Below are 21835 nucleotides of genomic sequence, written 5' to 3' on the forward strand. Positions count from 1 at the left end.
AGGATCATTTCTTTTTTTTTTTTGTATGTTCAAGGAATGGCAGAAATTGCACTCAAATTTCCATGACTTTCTAAATAGCTAAACATGAAAATTTGCAATAAAACTGTTCTGCCTTCTAAACAACTGAAAAAGATTCGGACTTGCTTCATAATGTCAAAAAAAAAAAAAGTCCGTAAACTGAAAAGAGCGGAGCCACATTGTGATTTGTGTCACGCAACAGAGTTCGAGGCCGAGTTCTTGAAATGCTCTCTGAATAATTTTTATATTTGCAAATGTCTATTCTGAATATAAGGTGAATAAAATAATGAAGCAGAATTACTGGATAATGAATCTTTATTGTTTTAAGAGCAAAATGTAAGAAGAAAACCAAAAACATTGTATTGTCTCGGGACTTTCAGAGGCAGCAGTGGTGATTGTCTACAGGGGAAAAGGTTAGAAGAGACCACAATAAAGTGATTTATAAGTCGCATACATGGAAGATGTTTAAATGGACTTGTAATGAAGATTGCTGAACAGTAAAACATCGTGTACTAACATGTTTAATTGTTGGAATTCCGCAGTCACAGAGTCAACGGTTTACTTTGGCATTCGTTTTCATAGTTGTACCATTTTCATAGTAAAACCAAACATACAAATGTGACAAACGGCAACCATCTCATTCATTTCTCATTGTCTTGCAAGATAAATCCGACAGACTGCACTAATAATTGTATTATCTTAAAATGGTCCCAGTGTTAGACTGGTTGAGCGGCGTGATCAAATAAACAAGGCAGCTACTGAATACAATGATAAATATATCAAAATAAAAAAAAGGGAGAAGTCTCTCTCCTCAACAGCCACTGTTGCGACGCATGAATGCGTGGCCCCTGACCGGGTAGCGCATCTCGATGAAGGTGAGGGGCCCCACCGTGATCTCGCTGGGGCCCTGCCCTTTGAAGCCTGACTTCTGGTAGAAGGGAACTAGGAAGTCTTCGCACATAAGCACGGCACGCCGGACGTAGGGCAGGCAGCGGAGGTACTGCAGGTAGCGCCACATCAGGATGGAGCCTTTGCCCTGTTGACGGAAGGTCCGATGGACAGCCAGCACATGGATGTGAACTGTGGTACCGTGAGGCTTGTGGAGAGTCATGGCATCCTGAGGAAGAGGGAGGAAGAGGAGCGGTCAAAGAAAAGGTTTACGCTGCCTCGTTGAGAACCTGTTGCTGAATTTGAATTATAAATACGTGCGACTGCAGACAAAGGTTAGAAAAAACTTGCTGAGTCAGCTTTTCTGTTAATCTGTTCGAACCTCATCTTGCATTTTTCTTGCCACTCAGCCCGAGATCAATCGCTGCCTCTTACCGTGGTAAGCCTTTCCTGGTCCCACAGTGATCCGATGACGAAAGCCACCAGACGTCCCTCCTCGAACCAGCCCAGAGACAGCTCGGGACACAGTGTGAGGAAGTGACGCACCTCATCCAGGTGGAGAGGACACTCGCCTGACACGGAGATGAAGGCTGTGTGTGATCAAAAGGCAAAGCATGTCAGAATGTATACCTGAACTCCTCACATTTAGAAACCAGTTCGATGACATTTGCTCGGGAATAGAACTGCACACCATTTTAAGTAAACAGAAAGAATGAAGATGTATTGATTTTTAGTCCTAACTAGAGTCAGTCATTCACAGAGTCTGGTTACCTTCTCTCTCAATCTCGAACACACTGATGGCGTCCTCCGGGCTGAGGGAGCGGAACTCGCTGGCCGGCAGCGTGTGGCGGCGGCCCCGCGGCACCGGAGAACCCATATGGAGCGGCTTCATGAACGGAACTGCGCTCACCACCGACATTGTCTTGGGTATATTTTGTTTCTTTCCAAAAGATTTAAAAATCAAAAAAGTCCATAAAAAAATACAAATACTTTCTTCCCTTCTGCTGCGCTGTCGTTTCAGTATTTCTTAGTCTTTAAACCCGAACCGTGCGTAACCGGACTGCGCGTAACTGGACCGTGCGTAACTGGACCGTGCGTAACCGGGCTGCGCGTAATCGGACTGAGCAGAGCCGTCCAGCGTCAGTATTTATACCCTCAGTGCCCATAGCAGGAGGGGCATTTGCTTTTCCGGGACAGCTTGATGCATCAATTAATGCAATGACAAACTGGAATAAGCAAAAGCAAGATGGAAAAAGAATATGACTGCATTTGTATATATATTTCTCTTTTATTGATTTCCTTTTTATTGCCGTATTTGTATATGTTTTATTGATCGTCTTTATATTTCCACGTGTGTTTCCTATTTGGCACTCCTGTGGCTCCTACGATGAACAATACAAATACAGTATTTAGTCGGGATCAGGGGGAACTTTGTCGAGAATTATTTAACCCCTGTGATGCTGCCATCAGACCCAAAGTAAATGTTTACAGACAAATCAGACAATACAGCAGATTTGAGTTTTGTTCCACATTGAACACAAAATGCTCATTTTGATGTCTCCTGCAGTCTGAAATTCATTCACCCTCTGAATATCAATCCTTATAGAGAGAACATTGTAAATCTGACATTGTTAAAACACTATGAAAACCTTCATAGATTTATTTATGCAGTGGACAACCAAAAGCTATTTTCTTTCTGTTGAGGCCCGGCTGTATATTAGGGATCCATGTGTATGTGTGTGTGTGTGTGTGTGTGAGTGAAAAGTACACACTACCTACAGTGAAACATGGATCTGCTTTACATCCTTAGTCACAAAAACTAGGAGTGTTTAGACTAGAGGTACATGGATTCTATTTAGGATCAGGAAATTCAAGAAATATGTTGGATGCTGAAGTTTGGGCTTCTTTGGACCTTCACCTGATCTGAATCCCACATAAAGTTAAAGATGGGATATGAATCTCCCTAGTCCCTAGTTAATTCATATATTTTTTATGAATAAAATGATCCAGTTGTTTTCCTCGGCTGTGCCTCACACTGACGCTCGGTGGCGAGGGTGAGTATTGCGTGATGACGCAACCACGTTGTCCACGTCGCTGCCTGCGTCACCGACGTAAACACGTTTCAGCACGCTGCTTCCAGTTCCCTTTTTTCCATTCCACCGTCATCCTAGCGTTGTAGCATCCCTCCCTGACAACAGCAACCATGGCGGAGCCCGCAGCATCTCCGACCCCGGCCATCTCCCCCGCAGCGAGCCCGGGCTCCGAGCCTCCATCCGCGGCTCTGTCTCCGACAGCCGACGGCTCCCAGCGGCTGCTCTTCTCCCACGACCTCGTCTCGGGGCGTTATCGCGGCTTGGTCCGGTTCGGCCTCGTACGGAGGATCCACGGCGAGGAGGACTTTAGCTTCGATTCGGACCTCGATGATGATGGAGGGGGAGGAGGAGGAGGAGGAGGAGGAGCAGGAGGTGGAGGAGGAGGAGGAGGACGAGGAGTCCCCAGTGGTTCGGACAACGAGAACACCGTGGACACCCCGAGCAGCCTGACCCCCGTTATGGGGTTTGTCCGCGTCCAGTGGTATCCTGAGGGAGGGAAGCAGGACATCCGGGAGACAAAGGTACCCAAGCTAACGGAACTAGCCTGCCAGACGCGTAGCAAACACCTAGCTCCACAACTAGCTAGCATTTCAGCACGCTCGATACGCTAGCAGCCTAGCTAGCAGCCTAGCTCCCCGCTGGTGACGGGGGGGGCTAACCGGAGCCGGGAGGCTCTGGACAGGTGTGCGCTCTGCTAGCGACCCTGCTGCAGCTTCTCAGCTGGGTGTGACTTGGCCTGAGGTCAAGCATCGTTGTCATCCACGCATCTGCGTCACAAACACGAACCCCGCAACATTTCGGAGCTGTCCGGCGGCACTGGACCGGCGGGACGGAACAGAACCCCCTCATTAGGCCGAGCTAGCCGTCGCTTATCTGTGTCCGATAATACCCACAGGCCTGGAGCCGAAACGACATTTCAATTGAACAAACGGAGCTGTCAGTCAGTTGATTGACAACACACAACTTTAATTATCATTGTCGTTCTGAGATTTAAAATGACAATTTGCTGGTTTGGGAAATTCGATTTTTATTTTACACCAAATGCAACCAGCTGTGATTTGGTAAAGTAACGGGGACTCGGGTGACTTGTGTGTTCTTTCACAGGACTGGTCTGGAAAAAAACAAATATTCAAACAAAACACAAAGGTGGCCCAGAAGCCTGTTTTACGGCCTACGGGCGCTTTGGTTGGGCTAAATGGGTAAAGTTCTGGTGTGAGCGTCACGACAAAGGCTTCGTTCAACAATGACCCACCTGGATTGATCGTGATACGTACATGTCATTCTGTTGCTCTGTTCTGGTACGCTGTGATATTTATATTTATATATTTATATATGCTTGTGTCTGGTGAAACGTAAACGCTGTCCCCAGCAGGCCCCGTTTCGTTGTACATTATTTTGACGGTTCTAATCAATAATTCACGATTACTTCCTGCAAAGTTGTCTCTTCAACATGATATTGCCACTTATAATAGAACTTTTCTCTTCCAAGTTCACTTTGATGTTTCATTTTCATGTTCATTCATTCATTTTGTTACCTGACACCAATATTATCTAAAACTTGCTTCTTCTTTTTTCTTCTGACTCGTCCCTGAACATATCAGATCCCACCTTCAGCTCGCTTTCAGTTCACACCCAATCTCCTCCATCTCTGTGTTCTTCTCTTCCCTCCCCGCCTCCCTCACCATCACACCATCACCCTCTCATCTCTGTGTCTCAGCAGACTGGCGTTTCAGATGGTTGACGTAATGTGGTGCTGCCTGAGATAATGGATCTCATTTGATCCTCTCTCTCTCTCTCTCTCTCTCTCTCTCTCTCTCACTCATTTATGCAGACAATCGGTGACTGCTTCTCTCCCAGAATCCAGTCTGTTGCAGTCCCTCTATCCTCCCATCTTCCCTTGCTCCTCTGCGGTACTGGCCCTGCCCAGTGTTCCCAGCCTGCCCCCCCCCCCCCCCCCCCCTTCATTTTCTACCTGCTGTGGTTCGCTGTGCTCCTCTCCTCCTTCCTGAGCTGTGTCTCGATCTTCCACTCCTTCGCTGCTCCTCACGTTTTCCTTGTCACGCCCTGTGCAGCTCTTCTTGCATCCTCCTCCTCCCTTTCGCCATCTCCTCCATGATCCAGTCCTTTTCCGCTTCCATCTACGCTTCACCTCTCTGACTCTTGAGCGTTCTTTCTTAACATCCTTCACCTCCTATTTCGTCCCCATCTTCTGTTCTCTGCCTCTTTGTGACTGTCATTGTCCTCCTTTTCTGCCGTCTTCTACCTCTTTTCTCTATTTTCCCCTCCTAATGTTCATTCCCGTGTCTTTCCTGCCTAAGGTCTTTCCTTCCATTCCGGTATCTTTCTTATTCTTAAATGCTTTTCCCATCTCTTCTTTATTTTAACCCCGTACTACACAGTGGCATACTTAGAAAACGCCCCACCCCGCTTTCTTTAAATAGCGCTGTGCACCCTTCCTGTAAATCCTAGGAGTGTGTGACGCACAAAATAATATATATCTCTTAATATTGATTTATTAATTGGACCATATTACGCATCCTTCAAATGTGTTTATACAATTATTATATTTCAGTACTTTGCTCTTAACAGGATACAATTTGATGACATGAATATAAAAACGTTGAAGGAACATCTGTCATATTTATGAAGCGTGTTCTGTGTGTAGTTAGTGACAGTGTTTGTGTCTCCTGTTGCTGTTCCTGCCGCTCTTTGACCGATGTTTGCCGAGTATGCCGTCGCCCCTGCTGGTTTCCAGCAGAGCTGACTGCCAAAGCTTTGCATATTCTTCTTTTGTAGATGGTTTCGTAGCTTTCTTCAAAGCTAAAGATGGTTTCGTAGCTTGTTTTGTTGCATGCGGGGCAGTCGCATTAGAAATCAGTGATTCAGGAAGCAAGGCCATGCGTTGTTTACTAAACTTGGATTCTTTGTGTTACTTTAGTTTCTCATGGCTTCGTTGACATTACGTTGAGATTATGACGTTCCACTGTGACTGTTTTTGACGCCGTAAAGAATGAAGCCCTGCCAGGAATCTTTACATGTAAACTATTAGAGAAAGACCGACACACTATCAGAAAGAAATTAATCAACGATGTCTTGAGCCCCTCATGCTTTTCCTATTGGTCCATGAAGTTGAATTTTATCATGCTTTCGTATGATGATGACGATCCGGTAGGCTGGATTAGGGGCTGCAGCGCTGTGTGATGCCTGAACCTTCGTTATCATAGCGTAATCCTAATCTCACCGTGCAGGTAGACTTTTCTTTTAGTAGATACAGGCAGGTGGGTTTACTGAAACCGCTCCTTTCATTTATTGACTTCATCGTGTTTCCTACCTCGACTCGCTTGTTGGGACGTAGACGAGTTTGAAAGACGACGTGGGCCGCTGTGGAATGTAGTCGTCCGTCAGAATGGAGGGATGAGCCAAGACTGCAGGCGTTCCCTTGTAAAGGCCTGTGTTTATTATGCAAGTACTGTCCTTCATTGATTCCTCTAATCAATCTGGTCCCCGATACCTCAAGAGAGAGGTTGTCTTCTGTCTCAGAGCGAGGTAGCGCACAGACACACACACACACACAGACACACACACACACACACACACAGACGCGCACGCACGCACGCACATCTGACTCCGCACCTCCTTTCCTCTCTTCAGTGTTTCTGAACGAGTTACTGAAGGCGTGTGTTGCAGCCTGATGCGCTGAAAGAATATTAATAAGGAGGAATTGTGTGTATGTGTGCGCCTATCCAAAGAATTGTGTGTGTGTGTGTGTGTCTGTCTATGCCTATGTAGATGTGTGTGTGTGTGTCTGTCTATGCCTATGTGGATGTTTGTGTGCTCTGACTGCGGACATAAGAGGTCAACAAGAGGTCCCTTTAATAGATTACAAGCGGACGTGGGGACCATTGATTCTGCTATAGATGTTCTGCTCCCAGAATTTGATGATGATCCAGATCACCATGCGGATCCGGGAACTTTATGACCGTTATTTTTTTATTTTTTTTTGGGCCTTACTGACAAAGAAATCAGGGAGATCATAGATTTCTCATTACAAACTATGCAAGCCAACAAGCCTATGATGATGATTTCCAAAATGAAAGACCTGCTTCACACATCAAAAAGACAACAAACTAACAGGCCTTCACATCTTGTTCCTTCACAGAAGCTCCTTTTATCTCAGTGATTGTGACCGTAGGTCTGCTTACTCTTACACGACTGGACTCTCATGCTGGAGGAATGTGTCTCTCGGTTCTGCTGACCGTGCATGTAACAGGACAGGGTGTGCCAGTCGTGTGTTTTTGAGATCATCGCTGTGTCTTCTCGCTGTTGCAGGAGGAATGAACATCAGCTAATGATGATCCAACGTCGGCCAGTCGGTCCTTCTCCGTGTTAGATTTATCAGCGATGATGTCACCAGGCTATCGTTTCCTGAACGCCTTTGTTCTTTTCTTCACAGCTGAAACTTGAAGATCGTTCCATTGTCATTCGAGACGTTGTGCGACGAAACCATTCTAATGTAAGTGTGTGTGTGCGTGTGTGTGTGTGCGCCTTTTCTCTTTGCAACTCTCTCTTCGACACTCTCCCTTGCTCGTCCTTTCATCTTCCATCAAGCTCCTCCATTTGTCAGTCCAGTCACTGTTCAGAGCTCTGTTCCATTTGCTGCATCAGACCTGACTGGAATTCCACTGCAGGCTGACACTTAACCGAGGACAGAGTTTCTATCAGTGCAATGCAGCAACTCAGTCAGACCACGAAATCCATCCCCAGAAACATGATGAGTTTTATTGTGATTGAAACCCAAATGTTGCCAAGTGATAAAACCATTTCAAAAACCTTCTCATGAGACTGATGAGCAGGCCGGGCGGCTGATCTAATGCTCCTTGTATCCGTGGCTTTGCAGGGCAGCCAGTGTGGCATTGTGACCAACATTGACATTGACTGCGCAGTGAAGCTTGTGGGCACCAACTGCATCCTGTATCCAGTGAACAGCAAAGACCTGCAGCACATCTGGGTAGGAGAGGTCTTTGCTGACCTGCCTTTAAAAACGTAAACGTTTGTCAATAACAACAAAGCAACGTGAATCGAGTTCAATCCCACGTTATTAAAGCTACGAAAAATAGTTATCTTTACGCTTATTGTTTAGGACATTTATAGGACATTGCCGAGCAAATTACAGATTAGATTACTCACTTTATAGATTTTTCAACCGATTGCTCACTTTTTATTTAAATGTAGAAAAAAACCCTGTAAGAACTGACCGTCCACCTTCAAACCTGCGGTGTCGAAAGCAAAACTCTTTAGATTGTAATCTAAACGTAGTAAAGCGTGAACCTGATGGTGTTCTTGTTGTCTCTGTGTTCCGAGCAGTCGTTTATGTACGGTGACTACATCGCTTACGACTTTTGGCTGGGAAAAGTGCACGACTTGACGAATCACATCATCCTCAAGCTCTCAAATGGAGCCAGGTAGAGAGAGTGTGTGTGTGTGTGTGTGTTTTATACAGCATCATGTGGGTCTTTGCACGTGGACATGCATTCATCTCCAGTGAATGCTCGTGAGTCCGTTTCTCTTCCTCTCTTCAGGTGCTCCATGAGCGTGGAGGACGGTGCCAAGCTGTACGACGTCTGTCCACACGTCAGCGATTCGGTACGTAGCCGTGAGTCGCCCCGGGCCGAACAGCTGCTCGTCAGGGGTCGGATCCCCTTCACAAAAAGTTCACTCCCATCCCGACTAAAAACCATTTCCGTTCTTTGACAAAGTGTTAGTTTGGGTCAGACCTAAAGTGTCAGGTGCCGTTGTGCCCCAACAGCAATGACGAGAAGAGTCGATCAATGCGTATTCAAAGGGTCATTTTGCTCGCCGTACTTTTTAGTCGTATAGTTGGACACTTGCCTGAATGAACGACTTGAGGGAGAAGATCAAGAGAAAATACGAAAAGTATTTGTATGTTTTAAGAAAAAAAACCCCACAACTGTATTATTTCTGGTTTCTAGTCATTATAGACTTATAGGAGCTATTGTATATAAAATGAATGAATTAAATAGATAACTGGCAGGTTAGTGGTGCCTCCTCCGTATCCTCATAAGAGCTGCAGAGCAAGTGAGTAAAAAGCGTTGTTATTTTTACATTATATGTTTAACACATGGATTTCATGCTTTCGTTCTTAAACATTACTTTGTAGAAACCTTTAAGGCAGCGTAAAAAAATGATGCACTGTATAATGCATTTCTGTTCTCACTGATGAAATATTTGATTGCGTACGTAATTATTACTTTTCATATAAATTGTAACGCATTCTCTGCTCTGACGTTCAATGAGCAGCAGCATCACGTTTTCAGCTCTGCGTCATATCGCGTCCGTGTCATTGTGTTTGCTCCTCAGGGCCTCTTCTTCGACGAGGCGTATGGCTTCTATCCCGGCCAGGTCCTGATCGGTCCGGCCAAAGTCTTCTCTAATGTGCAGTGGCTGTCAGGGGTCAAACCTGTCCTCAGCAGAAAGTGCAAGTTCAGGGTGGTGGTAGAAGAAGTAAGAGACGACGACGGCCCCTTCTGTTCAGTGCATCAATCTTTCCTAGAGCGTTGAAAATCGACGTTCTTAACAACGTAATTGTGAATCGAATCGGTCTAATGTCTCAGGAAAACGGCGTGGCAACATTTTTGTAAAGCACAGAAGAAGACGGGGAATTATTTAAATCACGACACGACCAGAAACGACTCCATGTAGCTTGTGTTGCATAATTAAACTCTGCAGATGCGCCAGGATGTCATGAATTTGAATTTCAGAGTTTGCTACTACCTCCAGATGAGATGAGGCCAGCAAGAACTTGCAAGTTCTGCACACTTCAGTGCTCGTGTGAAAACCACAACACTGTTAAATCCAGCAGGTGCACGTTTTGCATCCACTTGAGCAGAACTCTCTGTTGTGCGTGTCTCAGCGTCGTCGTGTACTTTCCTCAGCGACAGAGTGAGCGCTAATGCTTTTAGCTTCCATCCATTCTGTAGAAGCCGGTTCTCTTTTTAATAGCAGAAAACGATTGTAGCGGTGACGGCACAGCCACGAACGGACGACGCGCTGAATGAAATGCTTTGCTCTTATTAATAACATAATTATAAAGTTCCTTGATTGTGCGATATGTGTCTGTGTAGAGACAAAAAGCTTTCTATACTTTTTATTTTGGGGAGTGCGTCTGAGTCATTCATAAACACGTGCACGTTGTACCCTGTCTGGGCTGCCCTCAGGTGAAAGTGGTCGAGCTGAAGGTGACGTGGATCACCAAGAGCTATTCTCCCAAAGGCTCTGACAGCGTCTATCCTCCTCCCACCACCATCACGCAGGAGAATCTGTCCCGGTCAGTGGGGTGACGCCTCCACACACCCACACATGCCCCCCCCCCCCCCCCAGTCGTTTTGTCTTTAGGCTGTAAGCATTTGAACATAATGACAGGCGTGTTTTGTGTCTGTTGTTTTAGGGTGAGGCGTCTAGGATACTACGACCACACTCAGAGGCAGCTCGGAGAGAGGGCCCTGTACGTTTTCCCTGCTAAGGGGGACGCCACGCGCATCACCTGTGAAGGACCCGAGGGTGCCCCTGTTCTGCCTGAAGATCCTGTGGCCAGAAAGGTGTAGCTAGAATTTTATTTCTACATTTCACACTTTGTAATAGTGTAAGAATGTGTAGCGTGAAACAGCGTTTGATCTTCTCAGGACATGACCATGATGTCGAGTAGTGTGCTGTGCTATACGGACATGGTTTACTTGTGTGTGTGTGTGTGTGTGTGTGTGTGTGTGTGTGTCCTCTGCAGTTGAAAAGGATGTTCAAGAAGGATTCGGGGAAGAGAACGGAGAATTCTGAGACACAAGGTGCCAAATCCACAAGAACACACACCTTGTATTTTATTTTATTTTATTCATTTACCAGCCTTTATATTGCAGCGTTATTTTTTTCCTTCTTTTTTATTTAAATATTTGTTCATAAATATGTTTTTTATTTCAGATTTGGAAGTACAGTGGAAAAATAATGGAAACTAGGTTAATCTGTTATGTGCATTTACATGCCTACAGGTATATTAATATGGATCTGCGTGTATCTAACAACAGATAAAACATAAAAGTCTAAATAGTACAAAAAACAAAAGCATAATGAAAGTAAATTTAACACAATTCTGTACTATTTACAAACCGCTTTGGCTGCAGTGGGGTCTCTTTTGAAAGGGAACAATTGGAGCCTTGACTCAGAGGGAAATGTGTTTCTGTGCCTTCCTGTCTCCCCACACACGTAGCTCTCAATCATTCACGAGTTTCAGAAAAGTGAGCGAGATCAAGCCACACCTGGAAAACAAATCGCAATGCGTTTTCTCCCATTTTATCTCTCCCCAGCCGAACACAAGTCGGCGCAGACGGACTTATCTCACTCGAACAACAACGGCCCGGTGAGTCCCATCCAGAACCCTCCAGAACCCCAGAACCCCAGCGACCACTTGGCTGAGCATGGCGAGCAGGACGCTGACGACGAAGCTGCAGAGGACACTGATGATACGAGGTGTGAATGGAGCATTCAGCCCTGAAGGATGCACGAACTCATCGTTCTATATAAGCACGTTTCTGAATTACCGTAACTGGTTCCAGCTCTTTGACCTCATCGGCCAGCTCCACAGCTTCCTCTCAGAGTGGGGGCCTGGGAACCAACCGGAAGAAGAGCATCCCGCTATCCATCCGTAACCTTAAGCGGAAGCACAAGAAGAAGAGGACAAAATTTTCCAGGGAGTTCAAGCCTGGAGACCGGTGAGTTGAACGCCAAGGGATGCGCAGGAACGCGGAACTCCTTTTGTTTCTGCCAGTCCATTTGTTTCACCTTTTTGTTGCTTCTTTGTTCTTCATGTGTCCTCCTAGCTTGACTCCCACCAGTCTCAATGAAACATAAATGACCGTGACGCCGCAGAATGTGACCTGCATGTCTCAGTAGTGTGATTCTAAAACGTTACATTGCAGAAATGCCTTTTTATTATTTTGTTATTTACTCAACAAAAGTTATGTTTCTTACCAGCATGGGGGGGGTCAGATCATGCAAAATGAATGTCCATGAAAGACATTTCCTCATTAGAAACTGATCCTTGGCTTCAGTGCCCTCCTTTTTTAATGAATTCTTAGCTTAAGTGTTTTGGCATTCATCAGATTTATAAAGTCAGTGGGTGTTTTAAATCCTTATCACCGGTGCAGACGTCTGATTCTGTCGTTCTCTCAGCCCAGACACTCACATCCGTCCTCAGATTACTAAACCGATTTCTATGACCTTGTTTTGCTTTTGAAATGTTTGAAGCACACACACATCAGTGCTGCTGTTTTTCTGCTCTTCTTCTTTTATGTGGATGTTTGACTCCACATTACGTCTGTAATCTCTCACGGTTTCTTTTTTATATTTTAAGGATTGATTTAATGATCCGTGAACGATCTGTTGAGTGATTGACGAGAGCTCTCACTTTGCGGAACATCGTTGGACTCGCGATGGATGCTTCTTTATTTGTATTTTTTTTTATTTGTTCAAGCAGAAGAAGAGCATGGAACTCTTTTGTTCCATGCAGTTTTTGTCGTTTGTCTTTGTCATGCCTCTTTTACCCACAATGCAATTCGACCATTGGCAGGCCTGTCAGCAATGCAGGTAAATTATTATTCATAGCTAATGTGGCCAGTTGTTGAGGAAATTAAGAAACACATCTCCGGCCACACCCATATTTCTTCTTCTGTTGTTTTTGCAGTTGTTGGGTAAACTGAGAACATATTAAAGGTCTGAGAAGCCATTCATTGTGCATCCCGCTTAACACCATGATTTGTTAAAAAAAAAAAAAACATGAGAACAGACCATTTTAAAGGAGAACTAGTCCCCAAAGACACAAGGCTGATCTCTGCAGTCATGTGTAATTCTGATCTGTTTTTGCACAGCATTGCCGTGGAAGTTGTGTCCACAAAGACGACTGCTGATGTCATGTGGAAGGAAGGGCGGGTGGAGAAGGGGATCCGATCAAACGACCTCATCCCCATCCAGCACCTGGACAGCCACGAGTTTTGTCCCGGGGACTTTGTTGTTGACAAACGACGTAAGGACAGTTATTTCATAATTTTATTTATTTTGGCGTTTTAATGGATTTTGTTGTACAGTACATCTATTTGGTTGAAGACGTGGCGTGTCAGATTAATGTCCCTGTGGACTATGATGAAGTCTTTCATGTAGGCCACACCCGCCACTCACCATCGGGGTCACAGACAATTTTCTAACGACATACATTTATGAAAATATCAATCTTTGCATTTAGAGTTGTTGTTTTTTTTGTGTGTGTGTGCACTTTGTGTTGTGCTTGCCTCTCAGCTCAAGCCCTCCAGGACCCCGGTATGTACGGTGTCATTCAGTCTGGGGATCACAAGGGTAGAACATGCGTCGTCAAGTGGATCAGGCTCGACTCATCCAACGAGGATGTGGAGGTCCGTTAGAAAAGCCAGACACAAGTGTGTGCAGCAATGTGCGGTCATCAACCTTCAAGCGCAAATGAAATGGGCTTCCCTTTAATCCAGGTTTTCGCTGTCGAGGAAGATGTCAGTGTGTACGACATCGCAGAGCACCCAGATTTCCACTTCCGCACCGCCGACATTGTGATCAGGATATGGAACTCGGAGAACGGACAGAACGACTGTGAAAATGAGGTGACCCTCCTGCTCCTAAATGCGGTCTGCCCTCAAAAAAAAGAGTGTGTTGCGCCCCCATGAATGTTGTATTCTAAACACTGGCGTCTCCTGATACAGATTTGATTCAGTAAAGTCAGTTATACGCAGACAGTTTTCATTATTTAGCATAATATTACCATAAATAGCTTTACACAAAGTGTCCTGTCCCTCATAGTTCAGATGACACGTTGCACCAGGTTTTGCTGGTTGTCGGTGACGTCGTGTCCCTGCTTTCCTCCCCTCTCAGACGTCGGTTGGCCAGGTGTCCCGGGTGGACGTGAGCAGCAAGGTGGAGGTGGTGTGGGCCGATAACTCCATGACGATCGTCCTGCCGCAGGTGGTGCTTCTGCTTTTACGCGACCAATGCAATGGCACTTCTGAAATACGATGCGTTACTGACGGCGCCCTAATGACCCCGCACACAGCACCTCTACAATGTGGAGTCCGAGATCGAGGAGACGGACTACGACTCGGTGGAGGAGACGAGCAGCGTCCTGTCCGCTGAGGAGTGGGAAGACGAGAGCGACAGCTGGGAGACGGATAACGGCCTCACCACGGAGGACGACGGCCACGTCAACAATGCAGAGGGCGCCGATACACCCACTCCCACCGGGAACTCTACCTTCATCATCTCACCTCAAGAGGGCAGCGTAACGGGGGCCATGAAAGGAACCTCTGGGGAGGAGGGAGCGGTGTCTTCAGCTGTGGCTAGTCCTGCTTCTGGAGGAGGTGGGAGCGGTTTCGACTTTTTAACTGTATATTATTGTGTGGTTAGAGGTTTCTAACTCGACTCATCGCTGTTGAATATATAATAATAATATAATAATGCATATTCAAATGACTAAACGAAAGTCTTCCCGCCCCAGGGGCTGTTAATGGCGCAGAGAAGCCGGGCAAAGATGGGACCTCTCGAGGCTTCAGGGAGTTGAAAGAGGCGTTTAAGATCCTGGAGAGCCTGAAGAACATGACCGTGGAGCAGCTGTGGACCGGCGGTTCTCCGACCTCCCCGACCTCTGCCGAGCCGGCTGCCGCGACGCGTGTCGTGAATTCAGTGACGCCTCCGGCTCCAGAGAAACCGACCAGGGAGAAACGCTTCCTGGATGACATCAAGAAGCTGCAGGAGAATCTGAGGAAGACGCTGGACAACGTTGCTATCGTGGAGGAGGAGAAGATGGAAGCTGTGGTGGAGGCTGGGGGCAGTGGAGGGGCAGCAACGGAGGTACTCGGTGTTTACTTCATTTTGAGTGCACTTCAAATGAATCAGCAGTTAGCAGGTTCTGTATTTTGACATCGTCTGTGTTTCCTGTCGATTCGTTGGCGATCAGGCTGAAAGAGCTGGAGAAGAAAAGCAGCAGGAGCCGCAGACGCCGGTGGCCGGGCAAGAATGGCCCAGCGAGTTTCTCAGCGACACGCCCGTGCTGTGCCAACAGAGCGGCGGCAAGCCCGGCGTCACCTTCACCAGCGCCAAGGGAGAGGTGTTCTCCGTGCTGGAGTGGGCCCCAGGTGAGAAATGGGGATGCTTGATGCAGAACTCATTTTGTTCCTTGTTAGGATTTGGGCCATCAGTTGAGTCGTTGTGTGTATCAGTCGTCAGCTGTTCCTCCTTCCTCCCTCCTTTCTTAGACACACACTCGTTTAATGAAATGGAGTTTCAGCCAGCAGAAGCAAAGAAGTTCTTTAGCACCGTCAGGAAGGAGATGGCTCTGCTGGCTACGTCTCTGCCCGACGGCATCATGGTCAAAACATTCGAGGATCGCATGGTGGGTTTCTGCCTTTAGGGACCACACGTGGGTCATGCTGTAAAACATTCTGATGGGAGTTAAACATAACAGTGATCAGACGGCGTATGCCGTTATCTGAGGGTCGGCTGGATCCAGCCACATGACCTCAACAACAACATTTGGTGCGTTTTTTTTTTACCTGCAACCCAGATATTCAGGTTTGTGTAGCATTCTCAGGTGTAGCATGCGCTAACGTTAGCCGTGTTGAGTCGTTTTCAGTTTGTTCTCAGTTAAAGTTTGTACTTTTCAAAACCTGTCTATTCAGTCTCATGGGCGTGGGTGTGTATATCTATTATATTATATGTGTATATAATGAGGGATTTCTATTTTGGGAAGAACTCTTCCTTTGAGAAAACAGCAAAGCTTCATGGGAAACGAAGTATTGATATTCAAAAGCTCATTAAAGTCTGCCTTGAAATGGAGGTTTGAGATCGAGGCTGTGGGTTCTGCTGGTGATCGTGTTCTCAGCGTAACCAGTTACCTCGGCGCCGTTCGTCAAATTGTCTCCTTTTTAAAATCCACTGGTTTCACACTTTGTGAAAATGGCTTTCCCGTCTTTGATGCAGGACCTGTTCTCAGCTCTGATCAAAGGGCCGACCCGGACGCCCTATGAAGACGGCCTGTTCCTGTTTGACATCCAGCTACCCAACATCTACCCAGCCGTGCCGCCGCTGTTCCACTACCTGTCGCAGTGCAGCGGCCGCCTCAATCCCAACCTGTACGATAACGGCAAGGTCTGCGTCAGTCTGCTGGGAACCTGGATTGGAAAGGTGCTTTCTTTTTTGTGTGCCATGTTTGTGTAGCTACAATTCCATCCATCCATCCATCTTCTTATCGACGAGACGACCTCAATCGTCTTGTCTATAGCTGCTTTATCCGCCTTGCGGGTCACAGCTATTGCTAGAGCCTATCCCTACACCCTGGACGCTTCGCCAGCTCATTGCAGGGCCACACAGACAACCACTCCAGCACACACTCACACAGAGAGGAATCGAACCCAGGACCTTCTTGTAGTGAGACGACAGCGCTACACACTGCACCACCGTTGTCTTATTAAATTAAATTAGCGTTGGAGATGCCATCTTGAGGTGCGGTGTGTTGATGTTTTAATTAAAGGCATTAGCATTAGCTTTTGTCATTCCTACATAAACCAACTTAAAGCTGCTCTTTTGAACCAAACTGGTTTTGAAATTATTATAGTTTACTTTAAAAGGTTTCGGTTTCATCCAGATTTTGTAATACATGTTTCTGCTCCCTGAAGTACATTTTGAGAAAGTTCACTTTTGATGGAGAGGACGCTGCTCCTCTGAACATTTTGTCCTGATCAGTTCTTGGTTGTGGTCCACAGGGTAACGAAAGGTGGACCAGCAAGTCCAGTTTGCTCCAAGTCCTCATCTCCATACAAGGTGAAAGCCCTTTTTCCCCTGCCTCTCTTCCCACTCTCCTCTGCAGCACAAAAATGTTTTATTCATGCATTCATTTTCTCAGAAGGGCTCCACGTGCAGTTTAATTGAAATGAATGCGTTTCTCTCACACAGACGTCACAACGCTGGCATAAACCCTCTTCATAAAACACGCAGATCAGCCAGACTAATATTCATTACACTTATTATTCCTTCATTCAAACCTATACCTCATCAGAAGTAAATCTTAACAGTACCTTGTAGTATTCTGTATACCTTTAATATATATTTAGGTAATGTACCCCCCCCCAGGAATTTAGCTTACCCTTATAGATTCCAAATGTATTTGAAGTCCGGAAATGCCTTTTCTGATGTTCTTAAACTCACCTTTGCAGGACTTATCCTCGTCAACGAGCCCTACTACAACGAAGCTGGCTTCGACAGTGACCGGGGCCTGCAGGAGGGATATGAGAACAGCCGCTGTTACAACGAGATGGCCCTGATCAAGATGGTCCAGTCTATGACGCTGCTCCTCCAGAATCCCGTGGACGTCTTCCAGCAGGAGATCCAGAAGCATTTCGCGTCCAGCGGCTGGCGGCTCGTCCACCGACTGGACGCCTGGCTCGAGCTGAACGATTCTGCAGAGAGGGGTCACGCGGCGCACGTTTGCTCCAGGGCCAAAGACAGAGCGTTCGTGGAGCCTCTCGACGAGCAGCTGCCCATGGCGGTGGCCCATAGCAGCCCGAGCAAGCCCGGGGAGGGGGCCGTCGCTGGAGCCGGAGTTACCAGTATTATGGAGGAGGAGCTGGAGGATTCAGGGTTCAGTGCCTCCACTACAGCCGCCTCTCAGCAGGAGCTGACCCAGAACTCGGACTGCGACACCACCCACGGGAGTGTGTCTCTGAGTGGCGGCTCCACGGGCCCTGGCTCTGTAATCCGTGGCGGGACGTCAGATTCAGGTCCAACCACGGTGTGTGGCGGAGGGGCGACCTCAGCGGGAAGTCAGCCGGTGGTACGGCCAAAGAAACGGCGAAAGAGCTACCGGAGCTTCCTCCCCGAAGGCAGCGGCTACCCAGATATCGGGTTTCCGCTGTTCCCGCTCTCCAAGGGGTTTGTGAAGAGCGTTCGCGTTGTGCTGCTGCAGTACCGCCGCGCGCTGGCTGCCGCCGGCATCACTGAGCACACAGAGGACAAGTAAGTGCCTCCTCACCGTTCCTCCCGCAGCGTTCCCTGTTCTGCTCCTCCTCCTCCTCCTCCTCGTCTACACTTTCATCTGCCTCAAGCTGTAGAGGAGGATCTCTTACTCGTCTTGGGGGGGGCGGGGGGGGGGGCTCAATATTCAGTTGTCTCATCCAGAGCTGCTCTGCCCACATTTTTGTCCTTTACCTCCATTTTTTTTTTTTGCACTCTGCCCTGATCTCCAGGTTGTTCTGCCTTTTTGTTTCAAATCAAGAATGTCAGGAGAAGCAAAACTCTGATGAGAAGGTTCTGGGTTGGATCTGACTTCATAATGTTTGTGTTCTCCCTCAGCGTCTCTGCAGATGAACATGATGAATAAACTGGCATCTTCTGCATGGGTGGGGGTGGGGGGGGGATTTGCTAGTAAATGATGGTGAACTATGGCTGGAGGCCCAGCTCTTCTGCCCGTCGGGTCATCTGTAGCGCCGCTGACATCGTCGCTGTTCCAACCTGCACTACAGGAAAGACGTGGACCGACGTCTTCTGGGAGAATTCTTTAACAGACAACAATGGCTACACGCTTTCTGCCAAATTCTCTCTGTCCGCAGACATACAGAAATATTCCAGTGAAATGTAGTGAATGTCAATAAAACTGCCAAAACACGACTGCTTTGCCACTTCTTCCACTGCAACAGCTGGCGTTTTCCTCAGCCAATCACTCGCACTGAATCACGCAGCGAGCGTGGAGGTGACAAAGTGTACGTACGAAACTGGAAGGTCAGTCCGCATCGCTGCAGATGTTTCAATGACACCTTTCATGTCGACGCGTTGCCTTACTCGAGTTGTCCTCAATGATCTCAGACAGTTGTGTCACAGAGCTATTGCTGATCTCTGATCAGTTTCCTGCTCTGTCGTGAGTTTTGCCGCGCAGGTTTCCTCTCCAAATTGCACCTGCAGTGTTTAGTAGTGCGCTAAATTCAACGTGATGCTGAAGGAGTGTCGCTAGAATGGTTTAGCTGCTTGTTGCATTTTGCTCCCCGCAAAAGTAACCGCTAATCCCACCGATGAAAGGAAATTGCAGCACCCAGACGGAGCTTCAGCCGTTGTTTGAAATCTTTTCTCCACATGTGTATTAATACATGAAATTAAACGTTTGTTTTCCGGGGTACCCTGGCATTGATTGCGCTTTTGTTGAACTCACCTGTGAGAGAAAGTGGAACTCACCTGAGGGTCGTCTCGTGCTTCCTTGGGGAAATCCTAATAATCTTTGTTTGTCTTTTTAAATGCGGGCATCCCGGATAATTCCATGATTATAACAGGTCTGACAAACATCTTTGTGCTTGCTATAACCTGTGAAATGAACACGAGACCGCCGAGCCTCGTGTTCTACCTGAACAAAGGACCTTGATGCTCGAGTGTTTATGAATGAGGGAACACTGTGATTGTGAAACTGAGTGATGTCAGAGGATGAAGCAGAAACCTGAAGCCAGAGCTGCTGCATTTCTGAAGAGACTTGAAAACAAATGGAGTTCATGCATGAGGGTATTTTGTTTGTCTTCCATTTTCCAATTGAAAACGGGCATTCCACTCGGTTCTGTGTCTGGATTTGACTTTTTCTTTTGTTATTTGCTGCCTTCCGTGCTGTGCGGAGGAGAGGATGTTGTGTAGCCTCGTTTGCATTCTTGTTTCCACATGCTGCTGGTTGTAAAACGTCACCTTTACAAGTCTGTATTTGAAATAGTCAGAGACTCGTAAGTATTGGCCTCGGCTGCAGACTTCTGGAAAAGTCCTCGTCTCCGAAACTGAAAATGTGAAGCTATCTGGCAGGATGTCAAGCACACAATGGTATGTACAATTATGTGTGTGTGTGTGTTTATATTATTCAGAGTCAAACCATTCTGATTATATTGATATTATTATTATTACTGCAAGATGCTTGTTTTACAGCCAAAGCTTGTAACATGTTGCTTTAACCCTTTTGAATCGGCTGGAGAAAAGACTTGACTGTATGATGTCTACATTTCCACAGTGGCCTGTTATTGATATATATATAAAACAGAACTAATAAAGTTATCATTTGTAGCCTGATTCCCTCTGTACAGATATCATTACCGTGTTAAAGTATTCAAATACATCCCCACAAAAGAGATCACAAGCTGGGATCAATAAGAGCAAATAAATTTTAATCTTCAATCAAAAAAAACCGTTTGATCTGATATAGGAAAATTACAGACATTTGTCTCATGGAAAAATAGATCTTTCTATCAATAATTCATTCAACCTTCAGTTTCAGAAGAAAACATTTGCTGAAGTTAAACACAAAGCCAACAGCAGGAGAGCAGCAGCAGGTAAAGACATGAACTGCGACTAAACCGCGAGATTCTTTGGTTTGCAGGAGAACGTTTGTTGGCTCCTTTCTCCTTCTTAGTCTGATCTTGGTTTCAGGCTGCTGTTCCACTTTATCTCGAACAAAAAAGGAATGTAGGTCTCCCCAGCAACCGATGACATTGAAACCACCGGTCTCCATGTTGCTGCTTTGGCTGAGATTCAGGTTTTACAAAATTACAATAGGGTTAAAATGGAAGAGAAAAAAATTCTAACAAATGGAGAGAATTGCTTTGGACTAATTGATACACTCCCTGATGATTTCAGCGCTGTAAAGAATGATGGTGAATAATTATTAACTAATTCACTCGCAGATGGGGTGGAACTGAATTCATCACCGTATCACTGCGTAACGAGACCAGAAAAATAATGAGAGGGTTGTCTGTCAGTATTCTGTGCATTTTCCTCTTCAATTTATAGTTTTATCATGTTATTTCAAATGAACAGGAAAAAAGAATCTCGAGTCAAATTAGGAATTTATATTAGTTAATGCCCAAGAAATAGCTGGGATATGCTGGGAAGTGCTAACAGAAACTCCTTCAGTGACTGGACTCACATTTCAGTGCTTAAAACACAAGCAAGTACCGGTAGCTTTCAGCTGAGACTTAGCTGCTCCATGAGAAACACATAAAACAGATATAAGTACACTTAAAAGACAGAATTGATGCTGTATCTCTGCAGAACTTGCATTGAACCGAAGCATAATAATTATTGATGAAATATATTTGGGTGTTTAATTCCTGTCAAAGACGAGATTATTAAAATACGCAAAAATGTCAATCTTGAAGGCAAATATTGACCTTTGTTGTTTTCGTGTTTAGGATAATGAGTGGCAGATATCTTCTCTGCATCATTACCACAAGGCCGTCATTAGCTCAACATGTCGTAAGGCCACCCATGTGATGATCAGTCATAAATCTTCCAGCGTGTGTGTGTGTGTGTTTTAGGTTTGCTATGCAGGGAAGATTTTAAAGGAAGGAAGAAGATAGGTTGTTGGCAAGTTGTTGCAGCAATAGAGGCACTAAAACCCTAAAACCCTAAAACCCATCGATCGCATGTCCAAGACCAGAGCAGCAAGAGTTTACACTCTTCTCTTGAGTCTGAGATATTCGGCGAGTTCATTTGGTGTAATTTAAACATTTGGAGAATCTCTTTGCTGCTTTATCTGCATCCAGTTTAGTGCGTGAACCTCTGTGACTTCACAAATGGGCGCATCAGCACCAAACCATGAGATGGAATTTGTGATCATGCAAAGAGCAATGATCTGATTTTTTGATTTCTGATTGACAACGTTAAGGTTAAGTCTTAGAATCATATGTGTGGAAAACCTGTGGAAAAAATAAATAAGCGTACAAGTGAAGAAATGGAAGAGAAAGGGG

At 46.0% G+C, this 21835-nt stretch overlaps 2 protein-coding genes across 2 annotated transcripts; one reads left to right on the forward strand and one right to left on the reverse strand.

Moving 5' to 3' along the window:
• Positions 1-324: 324 nt before the first annotated feature.
• LOC137906334 (serotonin N-acetyltransferase-like) lies at positions 325-1825 on the reverse strand. Its single transcript, XM_068750586.1, has 3 exons — positions 1678-1825; positions 1342-1496; positions 325-1135 (listed from the first exon to the last, which is right to left on the reverse strand). The coding sequence occupies exons 1-3, from the start codon at positions 1823-1825 to the stop codon at positions 830-832; spliced, it is 609 nt and encodes a 202-aa protein (XP_068606687.1). The 3' UTR covers positions 325-829.
• A 1284-nt stretch (positions 1826-3109) lies between these two features.
• Positions 3110-18120, forward strand: ube2o (ubiquitin-conjugating enzyme E2O). The gene is made up of 22 exons (XM_068751020.1): positions 3110-3520; positions 7453-7512; positions 7897-8007; positions 8364-8461; positions 8579-8642; positions 9378-9521; positions 10235-10344; positions 10465-10615; positions 10798-10855; positions 11372-11534; positions 11621-11776; positions 12932-13086; positions 13356-13468; positions 13559-13687; positions 13956-14045; positions 14134-14437; positions 14575-14927; positions 15034-15211; positions 15332-15468; positions 16056-16259; positions 16838-16895; positions 17288-18120. The coding sequence occupies exons 1-22, from the start codon at positions 3110-3112 to the stop codon at positions 18088-18090; spliced, it is 4050 nt and encodes a 1349-aa protein (XP_068607121.1). The 3' UTR covers positions 18091-18120.
• Positions 18121-21835: the final 3715 nt, after the last annotated feature.

Source organism: Brachionichthys hirsutus, chromosome 17 (genome assembly GCF_040956055.1).
Source record: "Brachionichthys hirsutus isolate HB-005 chromosome 17, CSIRO-AGI_Bhir_v1, whole genome shotgun sequence".
Classification (NCBI taxonomy): domain Eukaryota; kingdom Metazoa; phylum Chordata; class Actinopteri; order Lophiiformes; family Brachionichthyidae; genus Brachionichthys; species Brachionichthys hirsutus.